Source organism: Falco peregrinus, chromosome 5, assembly GCF_023634155.1.
Source record: "Falco peregrinus isolate bFalPer1 chromosome 5, bFalPer1.pri, whole genome shotgun sequence".
NCBI lineage: Eukaryota > Metazoa > Chordata > Aves > Falconiformes > Falconidae > Falco > Falco peregrinus.
Genome location: NC_073725.1, coordinates 12,796,940 through 12,820,350, shown reverse-complemented (window position 1 = coordinate 12,820,350; position 23,411 = coordinate 12,796,940). Strand labels below are relative to the sequence as shown.

The following is a 23,411-nucleotide window of genomic DNA, read 5'->3' as shown; positions in this document are numbered from 1 at the left end:
TTGCACCAGCTTTGTAGAAAGCTAAAACATAATTTCTTTACATACTATGTACAAGATCTTCAGGGATTTAGTGAGAGAAGCATGTGTGCATTTTGTTTTACTCTCTCTGCCAGCCTTCCCCTCAAAACACAAAACCAGGTCTAAAGGATGACTAAATAAGTAATGGAATGAAGCATAATGTGACATCATACTGAAAGATAAGAGGACAAATGCAAGTATTTAAACCTTTCTTCTAGCTTGTGATAGATAAAGCCAGCACTATTATGTAGAACAGTCTTCATGTTACTTTAAATATCCTGTACATCTCCCATAAAGCTTTTGTGTAAAATTCTTCCCTGCATATGTAGAAATGAATCATATCACATTATAGCTGGCTATGCATTCTTCCCTGAGCACACTATGTTTTAAATTGCAAAATCCATTTTTATTTTCTTTTTCATTTGTCACCTCACCGCTGGAAGGAAGGTTTCCTGGAGCGTATTCCATTGCATGTCTGACAATATCAAGTCTGCCTTCGATACATTAGTATAAAAAATTGAGGATAAATGATTACATTTACATGAGGTCAATGAACAAGTACAGGAGACAGAAAGCAATTCATTGTATCCTCTGCTACAGACCTCTGAGACTTCTTGATGAGAATACAGATATAATAAATAAGCATTGAGAAGGGAAATAATTCATCTGTTAGTACTCTGATAATTTTCAGATAATTTCATGAATATTTGGATAAAAAAACCTGATATGAATATGTCTTTTTTGTTACCTGCCATCTCACAATACAGCAACATGCCACACAGTGTTAGCCTCTCTTTGTCCTTAGTGTAAGTCAGCCACTTGGAGATGAAGCACTGATGGATTTTATCTCCGAGGCATTCTCCGCCTTAATCCTGAATTACTACATCATCCCAATCAATGTATACATTCATAACATGCTAACGCAATAAAGCTTTAAAACTGGTGCAAGCATAGTATAATGTTTATGTCACACGTGCTTGGAAAAAAGAGGAAGAAAGAAGAAAATACTTGTAAAACATGTATGAAGCAGAAAAGTTGAGCATCCTCTGCAGGACTAAAACACTCTTCAGGATACTAAGAGAGAATCTGTAAATATTTAACACTGCTACAAGCAGAGGGATTAACAGAGTAGATAGAGCTCTGTGATCAATACTTACAGCATCATGTATTATTTCCAATGGGCATGAACAGCAAAATGCTATTTATTGACCAAGTATACTACACATCATTGAAGTTTAATACAAGGGGACACGAAATTCTCTCCTGATCAGGAGTAAGCCACTGACCTGACCGTAGTCTAAGTAACCTTTTCTTGCACTGCAGTAGCACTTGATGGTTCCCAGACTCATTTTTCTGGGAGCTTTCCAAACCATAGACAAATCCAGTCTCTGACATCAAGAGATTAAGTATTAGATAATTTAAGATTAAATTAAATAAAGGTGGTGTAACAGAAAAAATGGAAGTATCAGTACTGAGAGGGTAAAAAGCACAAAATCACTTGGCTTCACAGACTAGGTGTTCAATTGGCAGTTCTGAATAAGAAACATTTTTGGTTTATTTTTCTAGCTTATAAATATAGTAAGAAGGAGTTTTGGTAGCTTTTGTCCCAATTTCAGTTTATGCAGTGCCACGCAAGCTGAAAAGGAACAGCAAAGGGGAACGCAGCTGCCAGACAGAAGTTAGTGCTTGTTGCCGCACATCAGAAACCACCCGCTCAGACCGCTGCCGAGTCTGCCCCAGACAACACTCTCTATCCGATGCATAAAAAGGAAGTTCAAGAAAGCAAACTGTAGACATCTGTGAAATAAACGGCCTGTAAGAAAACATTACTTGCCTTGTCACTCTGAGTCTCTTAAGATATATTGCAAGATTCTCACTCATTAATCTCACTGGAATACATATGAAATTACCTAGCGCTAGGGAAAAATCAACCTGTGAACCTAACTCTGCTCTTTTGAATTTCAAAAGCTTCCAGTAGCTAAAATGCCTTGAAACAAATGGTATGGCTCCCACCCTTCATGCAAAACCCTGCTGTACATTTGTCTGCAAAGGAAAAGAACAAGGGATTTCACATCAGTCATTCCTACTGCCAAGACCTTTTGAAGACAAACTAGTGCAGTCCACTGTCCTCAAAGTCTGCCCCCAATCTCCATCTTTTCTGTTGTTGTAACATGCAATGTTTGTTTCATCTACATAAAAACTTGGACTAGGTAATACACCAGATAAGAACCTGTAACAATACAAGTACCCTTGTATTGCCTTTAAAGCCCAGCAACATACACCTGTACAGGGGAACGCAGACAACGGATTTAGAGTCCAAGTGAATCTCTTTTTTCTCACAACGCTGGACACAGATGAATTAATCTCATGATAGTCTGCACCTGAAAATTGTGCTTCTCTGCTACAGAAGGGACCAAACTCTCACTGAAGTGCGAGGGGAGGCCTTCCAGTGCATGTGAGCTCAGCTGCCTCCAGACCCACAGCCTGCCAGGGCTGAGCTCATTTCCCATAGTTCATAACCTATATTTGACAGTGCTGCTCACTGCTGAACCCAAACCTATGCTGCTTATTTGGAACTAGGTAATCTGGGTAAGATGAAATAACTTCTGCTCAGAAGGGAACTCTCAATTTTCCCTTCACAGCTGCATTTTCTGTTACTCAATTTCAAGGAAGCCAATGTGACTGAACATACCTGACCTAATCTTTTTAAAGGGCTAATATATGGCTTTCAATCTCTTCCTCGTTGACTGACGTATCATATCCAGGAAACAAAGTGGAGCTTCCTATGTAAACACTGAATAAACTTTTCCAGAAAGTGTATTTCAACTCCTATTTCTAAGAAGGAAAAAACTTAGTCAAGTAAACAATCACCATGTATTTCAGTTTTCTATTTCACTTATCATATAACTCTCAAGAGGTTTCTAAGCGACACATGTCAAAACCTAATTATAAAGTCCCAAGAAACTACACAGACACAACAATGTACCTTAGATAAAATGTCATCTATTCCTTAAAAATTATTCTTGAAGATAATTCCTTAAATTACCATTTTATGTTTTTTTCTTTTCAAATAGGGTCCTCCTTTTCCTCTCAAACATTTTGAATTTTCTTCTGCAGTTATAAGCTTTTCTTATATTTTACATTAATAATCACACATAATCCTAAACACCTATAAGGGATTACAGAGAACAAATTTCAGCAGTCACTGAAATAAGAAGTCACCGACTTTGAAAGGTTTCCACCTCAAGCTACCAGACCGACTTGTTTTCTACAGCTGGTTTAAGAAATACAAACAACTCCACAATGCTAAAATAAATGAAACCAAGCCAAACACTGTAATTATTGAAAGTATTGATAGAGGAAAAGAAACCATAAACTGAATAAATTTGAAAATCACCACCCTTTCTAGCACTGCAGCTAGCCTATAAGAGTTCTTCAGGGCATCTGAGCAAATGATGGATGCTCTCTTGGCCAATAACAGGACTAATGCATGGAACACGTTGTGTATATGAACTACGGGAAGTGTTGAGAAGAGGATGTATGCCCTTAAAGGGGAACAAAGATATTAAAAATACAAGAAAATATCCTGGAGGAAATTTCTAATGGTGCTGAAGAGATGACTCATAGAGACACTCAGAGAGACAGATGACAGTGTATGCTGAGGTAGGTGGTTAAAGGCAGACCACAAGTATACATTCAACAAATAAAAAAAAAAAAGAAAAAAGAAAAAAGAGAAACAGTCACATTAATGAACCTCTTTGCCATAAAACCCTTTCACACCTTTCCTCCTTTTTAATGCAAACTGTATACATAAATGTGTGTAAGGAATTTTAATGAGATGTACACTTTAAATGTATTAAAATGAATTATGCAGGAAAGCAGCAGGAGAGCAACAGATGTACAGAATCAAGGGTGACATGCTTAGTTTCACTTGATGAATGTTTGTTTTGTTGTTTTGAAAAATTAATGTAATGAAATATTTAAAGTGAACGAGAAACTTCAAAATTGACTTGGGGGATGGATTACTTCCTTACAGGGACAGGGTTTTATTAAAGAAAATATGCTGCTGGCATCTGAATCAGGACTCTATGAACAACCATTATATTACTCTAGACATTTTAGGAATGTCTTACAGACAGAGTGTTCCCAAGCCATGGTATAACACCTCTAATGGACGATGAGGCCAGAGAACAGTCTTCAGAGCAAACTTACAGGATGGTGTTTCTAATTAAAAAGGTGGTGATACTATAATCTTCAAAAACTTCTGAAGGCTGACAGAAAACCAGGGCTGTCCTTTGGTCCAAAAAAATTCTGGAACACTGCTTTTACCTGTTCCAAATAGAGGCAGTAATTATTCTAGAAACACCATTAATCATCTTCCTTCCAAGTATTTACCAAACGAAGGAATTAGAAAATCATGAAAATTCTTTCATCTCATATTTCTGTTCTTAAAAGTGTCTGTTTTCCTACCTAGAGCATGATTTTCTGAGATTTCTTTTAAACAGTGGAATTTTGGGTGATAGTTATTTGAAAACTACCTTAAGGTATTAAATTTAGGCATCTAAATACCTAACATGAGATTCCCTGCCTAGGCTCTTCACCTTTCATTGGTAAGAGCTGTGAGGGAGTCACATAGGTATGCTTGATTCCCCACTGCAGTCTGTACAGCACATACAGGAGAAGCAAGTACTAAGCCTCTGATTCTGCAGCCTGAGGTCAAACCCCAGAATTATAAATAACAGTGAGGTTGTAATGCCCAATGGAAAGTGATTGTGAATGAAGCAACCAACAGGAATTATTAACCTTGCCCACAGTGCCTCAGGGAATCAGAAAATTGTTATTACTTTCGAGGAGCAAGAACGTTCTTGAGACTATCCAGCCTCTCCTCCATGAGAAAATTGTTCATGAAGCAAGTAAAGAAGAACAGAGGACGTTATGATGACATAACTTGCATGCCGAGCCTTTGAAATGATAGCTTCGTGAGAAAGAACATGAAACAGAAGGATTCTTTGATTTTTCCTTTAAAAAAAAACCAACAAAAAGCACAACACAAACCCCTCACATTGTCCAGTATATGCTCTTTACCATTTAGAATGGATGGTAGCCAAGAAATGCAAACCAACCACATATGAATGATACAGCTGCAAGGTTGCTCTGCAAAAACAAAAGAACGTTTTGTGGCCTAATAATGTTCCCTGACTCTAATCCATCCATGAACAGATCACTACCGATAACAGCAGCAGCAATGAAAAACCTTCTGGGTAAAAACATCTAAATTGCATAATACATGGAAATTGTATTATTTTTATAACAATTTAACCTCAAGTCTTATCTTTCTATCTGAAAGACACCCTCCCTCCCCCCAGTATCTTGATCCCGTATATACAGGGTCCACAAGCAGAACACATTTTCATAGTGGACTTTACCAAAGTGTATTTTAGTTTCATTAAAAATCAGTTAAACAACAGTGTGCAATTAGCTGTTTACTGGCAAACAGGCAGTCCAGATTAGTTCAGCTCTGCTTTGCTGAACTGTGTTCAACAGCTCAGAGCATTCAAATGTTTCGTTACGAGATTTCATCAGACACTCCTGGGTCAGCACCATGGCACAGAAAATGGGATGCACAATGCCCACTGCTCTCCACACTTTTGGCTGCTGCTTTTTAAAAGCTGCCCCTGCTCTTCACAGAAACTGTTTACAAGTATATCAAAGATTAGGATAGCTTCACATATATATGGCTTGCATAATCCACATCTTATCTAGGCTGCTCCCTCCCTCCCCTTTTTTAGCATGGAAAATTGAGAATTAACTGTAGTGGCTTTGCTTTCGCCTCACTTCAGTCATAATGCCTAAAAAATCAAGAGCGATGGTATTTCACACTGTATTAACCACATGCAGCCTAACTTCGTGGTGCAACTTCCCACCAGCACACATGAAGCCACTCCGTCCCTGCACGGCTGAGCTGGCACCTACACGCTGATGGCACAAGATACATCTGACTGAATTGCCATTTAAACCTGAAACCCCTGATTGAGCCAGAGAAGCCTTGATCCTGGGTAATGTTTCAAGTGAGCTGTTCCCCTTCCCGAAGCAGACAGATCTCAGATCTGAAATATCATGCGCAATTACCCTAGAGTCCTTGACTCTGAATCTCCAAATAACTCCCAGCATTATGCAAGCTCCCCTCTTCCACCGACAACTTTCAGGACTTGATTTCAGTGAACTACAAGATTTCTCCTTCATAAGTACTGCCTAGAAATGAGAGCTATGACTTAACATTGGGGGAAAAAAACAACCAACAAAACCCCACAACAAACATTCTTACAAATTAAACAGAATGCAAACTATTAGGAAACAAATTGTAAGAATGACTCACTATGCAGGCCATCTAAATATTTCCAGGCTGCTTTTTGTTCAGTCCATGTTTGGGACTTCTCTAATTAGGACAAAATCTCCTTTTTTGTGATAGTCAAGCATACAGACACCGGTAATTGGAACCAGGTTTGTACTGTAATTCAATATTCTACTGTGTATTACAATTGCTGTATCATTCTTATGTTGTATTTCCACATACTGCTATATCACTCTTCTGAATAAAAATCTCATGTACTATCACATATCTTCAAATACCTAAATTTAGTATTAAAACATTAAACTCTCCTGCTGTCTCAGACTTGCTGGACAGACCACAGCCTGCTGGTCAGTACTGGCAGCCAACAAGTCTCCTTGGCACTACAGGGATGAGGAGGTCGGAGAGTTGTAAGCCAGCAGCAGGGGTCTATGTTTCTACAGGACTCAGGAATTAAGGCAGGGAGGTGGCTCCTGATATCAAGAGGCTGCTTTGTTGTGATGGCCACATGCACACCTACCATTACAATGGCCATCAGAGTAGCCTTCTGATGCTCCACATCACCAAGGAGACCTGGAGCAAGCAGGATCCAGACAAGCACAGGCTGCTGTCCTTTAGGTTGTGTGTCGAAGAGGCTCTTCACTGAGCCATGGAATGGATCATTCGGCTTGACAAGGAAAGGCAACAGATTGAGAATAACATCTGCGATGACATCTTTGGCACATGAGTCACCAACTGCTTGTAAATGATTAAGGGACAGACCCCATGGAACAAAGAGATGGAGCTGAACCCATGGTGGTGGGCCCACTGGCATTCCCTAGAAATTTATGTTCTCACTGTCACTGTGCCCAGGCAAGTGGGCTGTCATTCATGTGATGAATGTATTAAGCTCACTGTGCAACACCAGTGATTGCTAGTGCTGGTCTGAGATGGAGGTAGAAAATCACCAGCCAACACCTCCTCCTCCTCTTTGCAAGAACGCTCGAAGGAGATGGGCACAGGTGAGGTACATGGTCATGAAGCTCAGGCAAGAATACAGGGGGTGACCACAGCCTTGTAAAGAAAGCTGAACTGAGCTCAACACAAAGGGCACCATGAAGTGGCCCTTGTTTTAGATAAACGGCACTGTCAGTGGAGTGGATCACCTGTTTCTGTAAATGAACTTCCCTGAATTAATTCAAAAGGTGTGAATGTCCTCCTGAGCCCACCAGACCAGCCTGGATGAAGGGTCTACAAGTCTCAGGCCCACGTAAAGTTAAAAATACAGACAACTAATAAACCAAACTTGGAAAAAAACAATAGATTTGAGCTGGCTTCAAGCCACATATTCCTTTCCAGCAACTGGGAATGCTCAGCATCATGATGGTGAAGCATATAGAGATCAGCCCTGGGAATCACATTTCTATTGCAAATCGTAACAATTGCTATATCATGCGTGTGTTGTAGTTTCAGCATATTGCTGTATTGCTCTTCTAAACCACAATCCCACATAACGTCAAATATCTTTAACTAAGTAAATCTGTGAGAGTGTCAGGAGGAAAAATGTTTTCTGTGGGCAGTTAAAATGATACTACTTACCATCCAGAACTCAAAGAGACTCTGAACTTGCCCCTTTTCATTTTTATATAATGCAAAACCCAATAATCACAACAAAGAATATAAATAGACTAGAATCTTCTCTCTCAACCAAGCAGTAACAGCCACGGGAAAACAGTGATGATGCCATGAAAGTGCCTATTCCCCAGCATCTTCTTCCTGTGAGTTCACAAACCCAAACACATTCTCAGAGCTGTCATCTCACTGCGCATGGAAATGAGTAACCAATTTTAAGGCAAGTAACGGGGAGGAAAAAAGGCATTAGAAAAAGAAGGAGGGCAAGTCTTTTAACCAGGAAATTAAAACCAGGATCTAACAAAAGCCTTAAGCATGTTTCTAATTTTGGCAAAGGAGAAGACTCAGCATCTTAAAGAGTGTCTTTTTGTTGAATAGAGCTTTGAGATTTTCAAATAGGCAACAAGCAGTGAAAAAAATTCAACACACAGAAAAAAGAATGAAATCCAAGACACAACAGCAAAAGAAAAATCTATCAGGATGTCAAATGCAAAGGAATGTGCTGAGAACTGTCTGTTTTTAAGACTGATGCAACTTTTAAATGCTAGCACGGAAGAGGAGGAACTTTTCAAGTTGATAGCTGCTTTAGGGTTCTTAACAAGAGAAAACAGGAAATACCTAAGGAATTGTTATTTTGGTTTTGGCAGATATTAGGGACAGACCTTTAACGCACCAAAAGAGCAAAAGGATATCCTCTTTGAGAGGAACACAAGTCCTTTTCTAAGTTCAATTGCAGAAGCCTGTAAAAACGAACTGATGCATGCGAATGTTAACATTCATGGCTCAATTCCCCATCCAGCTTGGCTGAGCTCTAATTCCAAGAGACAGGTATTTCAGCACAAAAACACATACCAACAAATTAAAAGCAGTATCCAGATAGAAGATGCAGGCAGCAATGGTCTCATAAATCAGCACACAATGGTAAAATATCAGGAAAATTAATTCCTTAAAAAGGATTACCTAGGAAAACAGATTTATAATCTCTAAAACCAAAATAAAATCCATCAAAATCATCAAAACAAACACAATCTGACTTTAAGAAGAGTTAACGAGCTTGAACTAAGATGTAGGATTAAACCCCAGATTTCTTTGAGATCTGCTAGTGAAAAAGTATATGGAAAAGCTATACATTAATTATTTTTATTATTCTTAGCACTTAAATGTTCCTACATGATACCAAGCAAGTCTTCCCTTTTATAGTTTCACCTTCCCTGCCATAGAGAATGACCAAAGATTACTCAGTATATTATCCTGTGAGTTAATTCATTTGTAAGATGCTCAAGTATTAGGGACATCAAATGGAATGGAAATAGATATGCATATTGAACAAACAAAAAAGTCCAGAGCATTAAAAGTATAAAAAGAAGAGAACTGTTTTTTAATGTAACTGGATGTCAATATTACTCTATAAATTTGGTGATTCAGAGGAGTTCTTAGCTTGTTTAAACAATTCAGATAAATTGATTTTGATCTATCCAAAATGATTAACTTTCATTTCTCTTTAAGGAAAAGATTCAAAACTATCCTTCAAAACCTCAGTAGATGTTAGAAAGTGAACTTTGTGCTCTCACCCAGCTGCTCTTTTACTCTTTAAATAGAAGGTTCAGACTTGGGAGACCACTGCTGTTCAGTACAAAAATCAAGCATGTTCTTAACATCTGAGTAATGGTTATTTAAGTATGTGCTAAGCAACCTTTCGCAATCAAGGTCATTAACGACATTTCAGGGGGAAAAAACTCCCATATATATACACACATATACATACACACACACACACATATATATATTTATACACACACATATACAGAATCCTATGAGAATCAGCTTTGATGAAAAATGGGCTTGCCAACAATGCTGGCATGACAAGTGGGACCACCACTCAAATTTCCCCAGATTGTTAGCCTGTATTGTCATCTACAAAAATCAACAATGCAAGGCATATTCAAGTCAACATCTTTCTCACATTTCAGAGCTCAAAAAGCCCAAGCAAAACAGACAAAGCAAGACAAGTAGCTGTCATACAGATTTAGCTCCAACGATACAAACTTGTTATCAAAAGAGGTTATCAGACAACAGAAGGTTTCTCCTGTCTCATCTGTCACAACATAAAACATTAAGCAATTCTGACTCTGCATTGAGAACAGAACAGCAACAGATAGGCTCTAGGTCCAAGCCACTGGCGCCCAGTCTGCCTACCAAGAGTGAAGGAACCTGTGCTGCGTCGTTAGCTGGCAAAACCATTCCTTCAGGAGCAGATAAGTGACAAGATCCAGACGGTGTCTGATCTAGTGCTGCAGGCACAGGACATGTAGATGCAGGATTGTATTTACAAGAAGTTCAATGCAGCTGAGGCTGCTCAAAACCCATGGAGGAAATTTTTGAAATGCTGGAATAAAAGAGATGGTGACAGCAAGGCAATGCTACCTGCAGGGAAGACACTACACTAAGCCTGCTGGGAACAGGAAAGAGTGATGGACAACCATTAGATTAATCAACATACTCTCTTCCAAGGTGCTCAGCAGCAAGGAAAGTGAGATGCAGTCAGCTGTTCTTCAAGTAGTTGCTTGTGCAGGTTAAGCTTGTTTTTACCAAGATCAAACCTATGGTATTTCTACCAGCTGCAGCTCTCTCACAGAGAGCATGCACCTGGAGCTTCCACTGCGGTACCTAACAAAGATCCCTCTGCTCACAGGTCAGTGGAAGGATTGACATCCTAACTAAACTGGTATCACCTCTTCCCTGACTGATCGTTCTCTGCCACATCCCCTTAGAAGCTGTACATAAACTGTCGATAGGCCCATAGCTGGATCCATTAGCTGTGGTTAGATAACTGATCTGATTTCTTAACTAGTGTTTTAAGTTCTGACAACCACATTTAATTTTGCTGACAGCACCTGTGCTAGCTAAAGCCTGTTCACGATGCCTCCTTAGGGCTCTATTACAGGTTTCAGATTGAGACTGGACTGCTTGGCATTCATTGTATTCCTGGAAAAAGGGCTAATTACAATGGCAATTTTGCACAGCAGTTACCGCTAGTCTCTGTCTGTATTGCTCTTCCCCTGCAGAAAGTTAGAAACATAAAAATAAATAGAATTAAGTTTGTGTGTGCTATTAGAAGATGTGCAGCAATCAGGCAGAAAGGTTTTCATGTTCACCGCTAGGTACAGGATCTGATATATGACAAATGGTAATGAGATAACAAATTTGCCATTGATTCAGCCCCACCAATGGTGACTGAAAAACATTATGTGGTGACTGCTCTTATTTGGGGGTCTGTTTGAAGTGTGTTGGTGGTCCTCATATATTTCCCAGGAGAAAAACATCTGCTGAACAAAACCCACTATCAAAATCAATATAGTTAGCATCTTTTTGAAACTGTTGGCTTAAAGGAAGAGTGGATCTCTTTCCTGATCCTCAGTTGATCTTTCTTGTGTGACAAATAGAAGCCTTCAGCTTCCAAGTTGTTTTTGTTGGATAAAGAAACAGTTTTATTTCCCCACGTCTGACAGTCTGGTTCCATCTATTAATTATCATACACTTGTTTATATTAATGTTGATTAACGGTCGATAGTTTCAATTAAGCCTAAAAGACTTCAATACCTAAATAATCATGCAATTTAATGGGACTGACATACCTCTCAAACCACTTAAAAAAACAACAATGTTAAATTAGGAACACATACCAGAGGAGTGTTATGGAGCCTACTTACAAAACAAGCCTCCTATATGTCACTATTCTGACACCCAGAAAAACTTTACGGAATCAAAGATCACACAAAATGGTCAGAACAGAAGAACTGTCTGATTCCACATCTTTGGAAAAAAGCTTTAAAATTAAAATTTCAGATGTGCTCCAGTATCTTCAATATTTTCCATCTTGAACTATTAATGTCCCATCTATATCTTTTATCTTCTTAGCACCGAAATTAAATCCCACTTTGGATGAAATGCATAGTACACAAGGCTAAAAGCAGCAACCTGGGTCATGAGATGCACAGAAGGACCATATTTGGTTGAAAATACAGGCAGGCAAAACATATAGTTAAATGTATACATAAACGAAACACTGCCTACCAACACCTCGATCACAAAAAACCCGTGTTTAGTCTTTCTCACATTATATGTGGTACGCTGGAACACAGATAACTCATATAGAAAAGGAAAACTGCTCAGCCTAAACTTGCATCCACCACACACCACGCCTGCTGGAACCACAGCCTCCCACAGCAAAGGCAAGTTTCTTGGTGTTGCTGCTCACACGCTGGGAGAACACTCTCTGCTTTTAGAGAATCCAGCTCACTTTTCCCCAGTTTCTATCAGAGCCACCCTCGGGGCTAGTCTGAAACAGGATACATTAGAGATGAAATCCTGCCATCAGTGAAAGACAGACTGTCACAATGTATTTACCCATATGTTACCAGGCTTCTTTTGAAAATTCCAAATGCTGAGGCTTTCATTACACTGTAAATGTAATGTAATGTAAAACTCGGCTGATGAAGATTTTTTTGAAGGAGTGAGCTTTGGAGGGCAAGTGCTCCCTCATGGTGCTGTTACAGTGGGTGAGCCTGGAAGGGGAAATCCAGATAAGAATACAGGTAGTAGGCTGCTGGGTCATATTTTCTTAATTTGAATACATACCTCAAAACCTTACAGTGTTAGCTCTAAACTATAAAACTTTACACTTGATCACAAAGTTATGATATTTACTGAAAGGTGCGGGGAAAGAAGGAGGGGAAAAGAAGAAAGGAAGAAAGGAATTAGAAGGAAAAGGGAAAAAGAAGGGGAAAGGGAAAGGGAAAAGCTAGAGGGCAAAAAGGCTCAGAATCAGTGAATCACAGTGTAACCAGTAATCTAATTTAGAAAGATGTTGATTGTATTCAGTAAAGGAATACTGTAACTGAAGAGACACCATGACAATTGGTACATCTTTTGTTAGGTTGGGGGTTTCTTTTGTGGTTAAAATCTGCATTTTTTGAATTAGAAAAGTTGTATGTGAAGTAACTCTTGTAAATCTTGGCCTTTGAGAAGTATTTTCTCATACCATATCTGTGCAATCAAAAAGTTAAATTACTCCTTTCCCCCCTTCTCTCTTATTTTTTGGTTTCTTTTTCTTTGCTGAACAACAGCAATTCTGGAAATACTATATACTAAACAATTATATACAAAGCAGTGGGGGAAAAGCTACATATACAATGCTGGTTTAATGAGCTTTAACAAAAAGGATAAATGCAGAATCAGACATCCAGCACCTTTCCCCTCCCTCTTGATGTCTCTTACATCGTAGAAGGTAAACTGCAGACACAGAGACGCTAAGGCAGTCCCAGTAAAATGCAGGCTGTTTTGCCCCTCTTTCAAGTTCCTGTGATTGAACCTGGGAAAAACCCTTCTATGATCTTGATTCAAACAAGAAAGACTATTAGAAATGGCCAAGAAATGGGGCTTTTACAGCTGCTAAGGACTGCTGACCAGCATAAGGACACTGTTGTTGTGACACAAAAAAAAATAATAAATCAAATAAAATGTTAGCCTCCTGCTTTCCCAGTGCTTTTAGGATGAATTGCTTTTCTCTGTTGTGCAGTACCATTTGAGGAGTAGAAGGGGGAGGGACACACTTCAATTACACAAGAGGCTCCTGGTATTCAAAATGTATGGAAACTGCTGTTGTGACACCACTCATCTTACTTTGTTTGGATGAATCACAAAGGGAAAAATCTTCACATGCTACTTCAGACACCTCATGCCACTTGACACTCTCGGGGGGGAGCCCTGCAGAAGAGTCCTCAATGCTTCTCTAGTGGCAGAGGAAGGTTTCCTTTGGGAGGGAGGGAGGGAGGGAAAGTGGCAGAAAGGTATGACCAGGAAGGGAGGACCGGCCCCATGTACTCCTTTCTTTTTGTATGTGCCTTCCCTGTCACTACCCTCCCTTTTCCCCTACACAGTCCTTCCTAAAGGCATCAGCACCAAATTACTCCCAAAACACTTAAGGATACATCAAGCACCTGCAGGCTGACTTCTGTTCACAAAAGCACTCAGAAGTCTGGATACATATCCACCCTTCCAAGCCACCTAATTCTTCACAAGCTCTGCCAGTAAAAATGCATTTTGGAGAACCCCCTCCATACCAGCCCTGACGAAGCAAACCCACCTGAGAGCCTCGTGAGGCTGTCTGCTAGCCAAGCGTGCTTGAAGGCAGCAGCCACCGTGTCCCCATTGAGCCCTGCAGGGAGCACAGACTGGGCACATATCACCTGGATGCTCACCGATTTACAGTGCTGTTCCAAAACATGTGGAAAATCCATGTTCCAATTTTATTGGGACAACTCAAAAGTCTAGTCCCAGAGGCTTCCACTTCTGGCTGAAATATGGATGCCCAAAAGACTGTGTCAAAAAATATCTATTTGTACATTGCTAAGCTTCAATAAAACTTTTCTTTCCAGGCTAGCTGGCATTTACAGGACAAAGGTTCAGACTGAAAGTTCTGACTTCCCTATACTTTGAATTTAAAAAAATCTAACGTGAAAGCAAGTGGAAAAGTGTGAGGGAGAGAGGAAGGAGGAGGAAAGAAGAGTATTCTATGAAAGGGCTGAAAGGGACATAATTTTCCTCAGTTAAAAAAAATAAATGTAAACCACTTGCTGGATATTATTGAGCGCAACACACTATCAGCTCAAGTGGCTAGTCTGTGCTCAGCTAGATTGATACCCTTGCTCAAGTTAGCTTTTTAAATGAGTTTTAAACTGGCTGGCTCAGGTGTGACAACACTACACTGCAGCAGTAGGGCCTGCAAAGCAGATACACTCCATCATGTAAACTGTCCTGAAGGGACAAATAAAGTAATGCAGGAGAGGAAGAAACAGGAGTCGTGCCACTGCTGGCCACAGTTGATGCAAAAGGAGAATTCCTCCCTGAAATCTGAATCATGTACAAATGACTTTACAATGTTCCACATTGTTTCATGCTCTGATTTGCATGTTTTTATTTGTTTGTTTTAAACTGCCAGCCCTTTAGACCTAAACAATCTGAAATTCAAGCTGTGAATCTTTCTGGCTCATAAATTTTGCCTGCCATAACACCTGCACAACTTGTCTGTTTCGTCTTGGATTTTACAAGTGCATCCAAGGAACAACACTGTCCCTGGACCAGAAACTTGTCGACATTTCTCCTGCTGATGTATGAGGAGGCACGACAGAATTCAGTGCACACACTCTCAGCTGTGCTGGTTATGCAGCAGTAACATACAAAAGAGACCCTTTGTTCATAAGCAAATATATCTGCCGTTGCATATAAAGGGAAAGGATTTGCTGAATTAGAAGATTTACATAGTTATTCTTCACAGCAAAAATGCACTTTGAGTTAAAAGAAGAAAATGTATATATTAAAATTAGTTTAGATAAACTGTGACACGGTTCATTACCAGTAGATACTACAAATGAGAAAAGAACACAATTCACCATTTATGCTGCAGACTTCTGGAAACCTTAGGAAAGATATGACAGGTGATACTGCAACCAAAAAAACCAAGGAATGATCTTTCCTCATTTATATGCCATATTGTTCTCTAACTTCAATCTTATAAACCAAGTGAAAGATCTTAATCCAAACTGCAGTAATGCTGTTTTATTTACCATGACCTGAATTACTGCAAAATCACAAACAAACTGATCTTATACATTTTTTATTACTTCTAGTTACAAAGTAATAATACAAAAAACCCTGCTATGAATTTTTCATTAATTATGCAGCTGGATTAGAAAAGTCAGTATTTCTTAATGTGGTTATTTAAAAAACAAAATTATATGGTTCTTTTCCTAGGAACTTACAGACCAGTACAAACTGAATAAAATAAAGACATAAATACATAGCACATCAGATCTTTGAGACTGCCCCCATCACCAACATTTTTATGTATTTCTGGAAAAACAGGCCTTAGACAATGTCAGCATTTTGCCTTCTATCACACAAATTCCCTGACGAGCCCAGACTGTGATTTAGCACTGACAGACACCTAATATCTGAAATACAAATTAGCTCAAGTCATGTTCCTCCAAGAAATAAGTGTATACCAGCTACTGGGGTCTACTGGGTAAACATCTAAGTTTGTATCCTTCTAACCAAAGGAAGTCTTTGCCTGAGCTACGTGGAAATATATAAAGTCTTGTGTAGATAGGAGATTTTTTTTTTTAAATTAAATTATCCCTTGCCTTTAAAGAGTACACAGTCTTCAAAATCCAAGAAATCACATGGAAACGTGTGCTATGAAACCAGAAGCATCTACACAAATGTCAACACAGCAAGGACAACTGAAGGTTACAGAAACAAGTCTGGAGAAATGAAAAAAGGAGCTAAAGGCAACCCGTCTTGTTCAGCGATACAAGATGACACACTTCACATTTGAAATTCTCAAGAATGCTGTGAAGCAACACAAATATCATCTGACTTCTAAAAGCTGTCTTTGAGAGGAAAGAGACAGTCCAAGAAACACTTTATTTCACTTGAAGTCACAACCTATTGAAGATCTATTGCTGAAGAGTCGGTATAGGCTGGATTAACTATAAGCGCTATTTGGCCGAGTCCCAGAAGGAGAGCAAAGCCATGAGCCTCTGCTGGTGCTGTGTGACAGCCATGGCTCTAAAAGGGAGAGCAGAACGTGAAGCACTGATGAGGCTGGCCACCCCACAGAACCCTGCACGAGCCACAAAACAAAACCACAGAGACCTACCCAGGGAACTGCTTTCTAAGCAAAACATCTTGTATTTTCTGCTAAATCAGTACCCTTTTTGTAGTTTCTTGGTTAGAAAGTCCATCTTTATGACTGTCTCCTGCAAAGTCTGTGTGATCTTAACCATTATGTGATGTCCGAAAAATGAAACTCTATCTCCCTAGGGAGACTCTCTTCTGCCAGCCACGCATACCACTGCGGCAGCTCTCAACATCCCACATGACCCAGGCTATAGGTCCACAGAGCCTATTCTGCACTGAGCAGTTTGTCAGAGAAACCGGAGCTGGAGACTGCCACCTGCACATTGCTGAGGATGTGGGAAGCACCTGGGGTCCAAAGCAGGAGGAGTTACAGTGGCTTCATGGTCACCATCAGGATTCAAGTAGGGCAATAACAGATGGAATTAAAGATTTTGTCTGTCAAAGATGAAGACTGAGAACTGACAGAAGTTAAAAGGATGTTTAGAGGGTTTGAGATGTAAATTTCTGCTAACAATGAGCTGAGCATGTGCATTCACGGAGCACAGAATGCGAAAGATAACAGCAATTCCATGAAAAATGACAGCCAAGAATTGGAAACAAGATAAAGAAATAGAAATTTTGTTAAACAGTTATTTTTTACAAAGGTCTTTACATGGATCATATTTTCCGATATGTTAGGGAAGGATTTATATACTGCAGTCAGCAGATAACAATGGAAATATTTACAAAACTGAATTCTTAGAAGGTAGACAACATAAAAGATTCAGATAACATTAACATCTTATATGTTAAAGGAACTGAAGATACAAGTGAGGGAATTTGGGTTTTTTGAATAAAGATAATTTCTCAGGGTAACAATATGTAGAAGATAAACCCCTTCTTATAGTAGCTCCACTGAGTATTACCAGTACCAAACCTAGCAGAATGCCCTTTATTCTGTTTCAGTTCTCTGTAGCACTCAACAAATGTTTTAAGCTAAGTAAAACCAAATGCCTAGCTTCTACTTTTGGCTGCTGTTTTGTCTTGTTTAAAATGTCAAATACATATACATATACACAGAGAATGAGATAAAAAGACATGGATATTTATGGTAATGTATTACTTACCTTCATAAAGTGAGGTAAACTCCCCAAGAATCTAATTTTGAAAGAGTTTTCCAGTGATTTATGCATATAAATGAGACAAATAAATAAAAAGATAAACCACCAAACTAAGAGGAAGGGGCTAAAAAGTTATCAAACAAAACATTTTAAGTTTATTCATTCAGAAAAACAATTTACAGCATCACTGATGACCAGATACCATTTGTTCATCCACTAAGAGGAAAAGAAAAATAGCAGAAAATGTTGCTACTACCCATTGCACAGTTAAGTCTCAACTGGAATACTGTTTTCTCATGACCATTTTAGCCATAATGTCCTAGAAAACATGTTGCTCTAAATATATTATGCCATGTTTTAAGTCTACTTCTCTGAAGCACAGATTAAGTATTTGAATTTACTCTCTGGTTGGAGAATCGGAGAATCTAACAGATAACAAGAGAAATATTTAAAGTAAGGATAGAGGCAGAAAATAGCCATTCATTCTGGTCAAATGACTTTGTAAAAAATACAGTGCTTGGGACCTTTTCAAGAGAAAAATGCATGACCAATAATGACCAATAGGCAGAAGAGTAAGATACGAGGTATTTGCAAATACATCTGTATTGTTGCAGAGAATATCTTTCTGTTAAGAGTTCCTGCTCTAGCGAAAGTCAGTCCCAAAATGCCACAGTCACTTGTTATTTGTGGGTTTCTTAACCTACACAAGAACAGTACTTCCCTCTTCTTTCTTTTTGTCATGTATTTTTAACCTGGCATTAAAATTAGCGATGAAAGCCACACAGAGCTTCTACAAAAGATCAAGATTCTCGACCATGCATTGGAGCACTCATGAGTCTCATTTTTGTAAAATTTTCCTTGAGATGGGAATTGACCAATATCCTCCGACAACCAAAAGTATTTACAAAGCAAATGAAATTTAGAAAGTACTATAATGACTAGAATATGCTGTGAGGGAGCATAAGGAACGTATCAACAGGGGATAATTACTGCAAATGAAGCATGTTCCTGTGACATTCCAGAGAGAAAAGTAAGAACTCGTTAAGTCTTTGCATTTATTCAAAAAGAGAAAATGAAGTTTCTTAAAGACATTCAAGGATACTGGGAGATGAACAAAAACTCTATGCAAAGACTGTACCCTAAGCCTGCCCATCCAAAGATAAATCAATTTGTTACTGACAGAAAAGCTAGGAATTTTTACTTGAATTCAGTAATTGCAAAATGTGATAGATTAGCAGGTTTTCATATGAAGTATGCTATTCACCAAGAAAAAAGAGATGCAGCACTGAAAAACTGAGGGCGAGCTACCTTACTACCTTCATCATTAGTAGTGCCCTTCACATCTTGATGGAGGCATACAGCGCTGCAGTCTGATGCATTCATTTGCTGACTTCTCTTTTAGAGTGGCAATACAGGGTCTGTACAATTAAGTTCATGTGGGGCTGCACTCCCTATGGGAAGAGAATATACCCAGTAGGTCCTGGTCTATTTATCTCAGAAAAGCAGTGCTAATAAAGGGAAAACAAAAAGAAACACAAAAAAACCCACTAAAAAATAATCACTCAAAGCTACTCAGAATATTTATGAAGTTCACATGGAATCTGCCAAGCACTGAGAGTTTGTAGATTTCTGGAGACAACTGTACTTTCTCAGTCTGGAAGAAATGCAAAGATATTAACTAATTATTTATGGGACAACCAACTATTTTGTACTGCATATCTAAGACCGAACATCACGAAATGCTTACTAGTTGAGCAAGCAGGACAGTGCAGCAATTTGCTTTGGAATGGAACGAAGCCAAGGCGTTGGACTAAGAAGCACCCTTAATGAGAATAGTTCACTAACAGACACAATACTGCTAAATTTACCTAGGCATTACACATCTGACCAGTGACGTGTTTCAAGTGCCAGAAAATAACCTTTACATTGTCACTGGATTGAAGCAGTGGTGTGGAGCTGCAAGTGCTCAGCTCTGCAATTTTTAAGAGACAACAGACAGTAGTTGAAGTTAGAAAGTCAATCAAGGAATGATATATTTTTGCCTTGGGAGCATACAGAATACGTAACCTCCAGAGCGCCCTGTGTGCACTCCTTTCCTTGCAGATGTAACACTGCTTTAATCTTTCCTGCCATATTGCTGGCCTGTGTCAGCTTAGATATGTGACTCCTGGCTGGGCTCGCATGTCCAGGAATACTAGCGACTGTCCTGTAATTTCTATCTTATTTCCAACAAAAAAAAACTCCATTCCATGAAATTTACATCTCATTTTCCAAGGAAACACTAGTTGGGAAAGAGATCTGTATTCAAAATTACTGTCTGAGGTAACTGTTTGGGAGGATGTAACTTAAGTCATCGTCCACGGTTTTATTTGTTGGGAAAGCCAGAGCCATGACTGCCCAGCCTTTCTGATGAGCTGTTCGGCAGCATGTGAAAGCTACCTGCTCCAGTCCTTCTTCCATTGTGACTTGGTAACCAGGCACAACCTCCCCACAAGATGTGAACATTTTATCCTCCTGACATGGTATTCTCACACACATAACACATCTCAGGGAACACCACTGGGAAAAACAGCATGGATGGAAACTAGCTGCCAGAACGGTTTGCCTGGTCCATAATCCCACCGCCTCGGGAACCAGGGTAGTACAGAACAGCCTGCAGCCAGGTTGATTTCTTTCTTGATGGGCCTCATGCAACTTTCTATTAGCTGGCAAGCCTGAACCAGAACATCAGAGCTTGGGTGAGAGGAGGTGTGGACAAAAATGTAAAACCCTCCCAGTTCACTGCTACGCCTGAAAGAAATCCAGCTGAAAACCCTAAATCAATTTAATTTAACCCTAAAAGGATTGATTAATTTCCTCTCACAGTAAGACCATGTCTTTGAGCAGTAGAGGTTAATAACAGACAGCATTGCATACTTCCACTAATATTCTCTGGTTCCTCATTTTTAATGGAAATCCATAAAGAGGTTACAGCAATAACTAGAGATGTTTTTCTTTCTATGTCAATTACTAACATGATGGAAGGATGATTTTCAGACTCTGATTGTGATTTTCCAAGTACACTAGGAGACTTGGTTTTCCTTTCTTCTCCATGCAGGAAGATAAGCAGCTTCCAAGAAGAGCATAAAACAAGATGCTTCCACCTTTGCTGAGAGGCTTAAATACATGTTCATAGCACTGATGTATACACTGAGTAGAAGCTCTAACAGGAATCTACGTCAAGAAGAATAAACTAGGACTGCATGGGTTTTTTGCACTAGATCAAAGGTAAATGAGTATGAGTAGCCAGTATCACTTGAACTGACCCAGCTGCTCAAGTGATCATGTTTGCCTTCTGGCTTCTTAAGAAAAAGAGGAATGAATACAAAAAAAATATTTCAAATATGGATTTGAAGAGTGCCCTACTCTAATAACGAGGCAGAAATATTCTCTTTTATGTGGTCAAATACCATACGATAATTTCTAATTATCTGTGTTTGGAACTACAAACTCTGTCCTCCAAAAATGGAGGGCAAAATGGGATTTTAAGATACCTAGTGCATAGTTGAGTTCAGTTACTGGTTCAGTGGCTTTGCCCCTAGCTGCATTATGCTTTATCTGCATCTGAATGGTACTCAGGTAAATGAAAACTCTAAACTAGTCACTTCCCAGCTCATTCTTGCAACTAAATGCCATCTGATCACAACAACCATAAGAGAAACACAGACAATTTTCCCACATGGACATCTTCAAGAAAGTAAGAGCTGATTCATGTCCTTTAATTGAGAAAGCAGAAAAAGTTATAACCATTAAAATCCAATTTCAGTGTATCTCTTGGAACAATAGGTAATCATGCTATCTTATCAAGACTCTTGTTCTGATGTCCCACATTTTTCATGTTGAATATCCAGGATTTTCCTGACTAATTAAAAATAAAATAATAATTAAAAAATATTTTAAACTTCTAGCTTTCATTCTTTACAGTGTAGTCTTTTTTGTCTGAAGCATGCACTGTAAGAATATTCTGCTTTATTTCTGTCTCAAATGATGGGTCCTGTCTGAGACAACCAAGAATGTGACCATGGAGCACACGAGGTTATAATGATAAAGCGGCACTACTCATTCCTTGCTATTCACAGTCTTTCCATTGGGTGTTGCTATGATATTAAACAGATTACTTCTGGGGCTCAATGTACGCGTACAGAAAGGCATGCCAAAAGTTTAAGGTGTCTGCTTATGTTGCTTTGCCCGTTGTCCTATGCAGCCTGTGTCTGCTGTACTTCACAAAGTTGGTGGTGTACTTCATTAGTTGGTGTTGAGAAAAATTGTCAGTGACTACTTTTGAAAAATAAATTCCATAAAATGGAGTCTGGCAGCTTGTACCAAAAGTTATATACTCTTTCAGGAAGGTGATCTGACTAAAATTTGTATGTACCTTGCAGCATTCAATTACTGTATACAATAGCTGTGCAGATGGCCCTCTTTTAATTAAGAGTATTTAGTGCATCTTCTCCATAAAGAACCAGGCAATGAATAAGAAGGAATTCAATGAAAGTAACCAGAAAATGGAATAGTTTAATGGAAGTTAAAAAGAAAAAGAAAAAAGAGATAACTTAGGATGCAATTCTTGCAAGGACTTCCTGCTCATTGAACACAGCTCTTCAGATAATCTGAGGGAGAAATCCTGGCAGATTTGTGGGCTGGAGAGGTCTTATCAAGCACTAAGAATCAGGCAACTGATCACTAAACTTTGCACAGCTGATGGCCACATAGGTGACAGCTGAAGATTTTAAAAGATACTGTCTAGAACTTAGCTTTTGATGTGGCACAGACACGCCAATGAATGTATTCTACAGGTATCTTCAGAAAATTGCAGGGTTTCATTAAGTTATGGCAAGTACAAATGGTATAAAATCACCTCATATTTGAAATGCCCTAACAGATACTGCTGTTAATACTCGTAGTAACAGTAACTAGTACCTGTGAAGAATACAAAGTTACTACAACCTGAAATCCTGACTATTTTATCACCTGTAATGCAGTTGCTGATCTAGTCATATTCCCAGTTTGTTAGAAAAGCACCAGCATTTACTTACATGGCCTTTGCTCTGATTTAAAAAAAAAAACACCACACAATATGTGTATTTAAATAGAAAAAAACACAGTAAGATACCATGATTTTTACATGTCCTTAAACTTACTGCTGTCAGGCATAAATGCTTGAATCATACAACCTGGGCAAGGAAGAAGTTGCTACGGGTCATAAAAGGATAGGCTTCAACCAGGAAAGTCGTATGCCCTCTTAGCAAGGCCAATAATATAAGCCACTCTCACCATAAATTCTAGCATTTCTGTATTCTAAACTCTTCAGTGAATTTTAAGTTTCATAATGATGGCTACACTTACCTGGTAGACCGGGTGGGGTTTTCAGATATTTGCCATTAAAATGTTGAATTACTACTTCACATTTTTCTGTAGACTCCATTCTGGAAAAGAGAAGAGAGTGGGATGGGGGTAGAGGCAAAATGTGTTACTAGACTGTTATGGAAGTGCTCAGTCAGCAAAAACAAAAAGCAAAAGCATTGAAAAAGGACAAGCACAGATGCTCAGAGAAAACTTCAAAGCCGTTCTCGCCGATTTCTGCAGAGAAACTG

General features: G+C 39.0%; 1 protein-coding gene across 1 annotated transcript in view; it reads right to left on the bottom strand.

Annotated features, from left to right (window-relative positions):
• The window catches only part of RBMS3 (RNA binding motif single stranded interacting protein 3), a 718,801-nt gene that overhangs the window by 121,058 nt on the left and 574,332 nt on the right, over window positions 1–23,411 (bottom strand). The window contains 1 exon segment of the mRNA XM_055803834.1: window positions 23,164–23,243. Coding sequence (XP_055659809.1) covers window positions 23,164–23,243 — 80 coding nt within the window.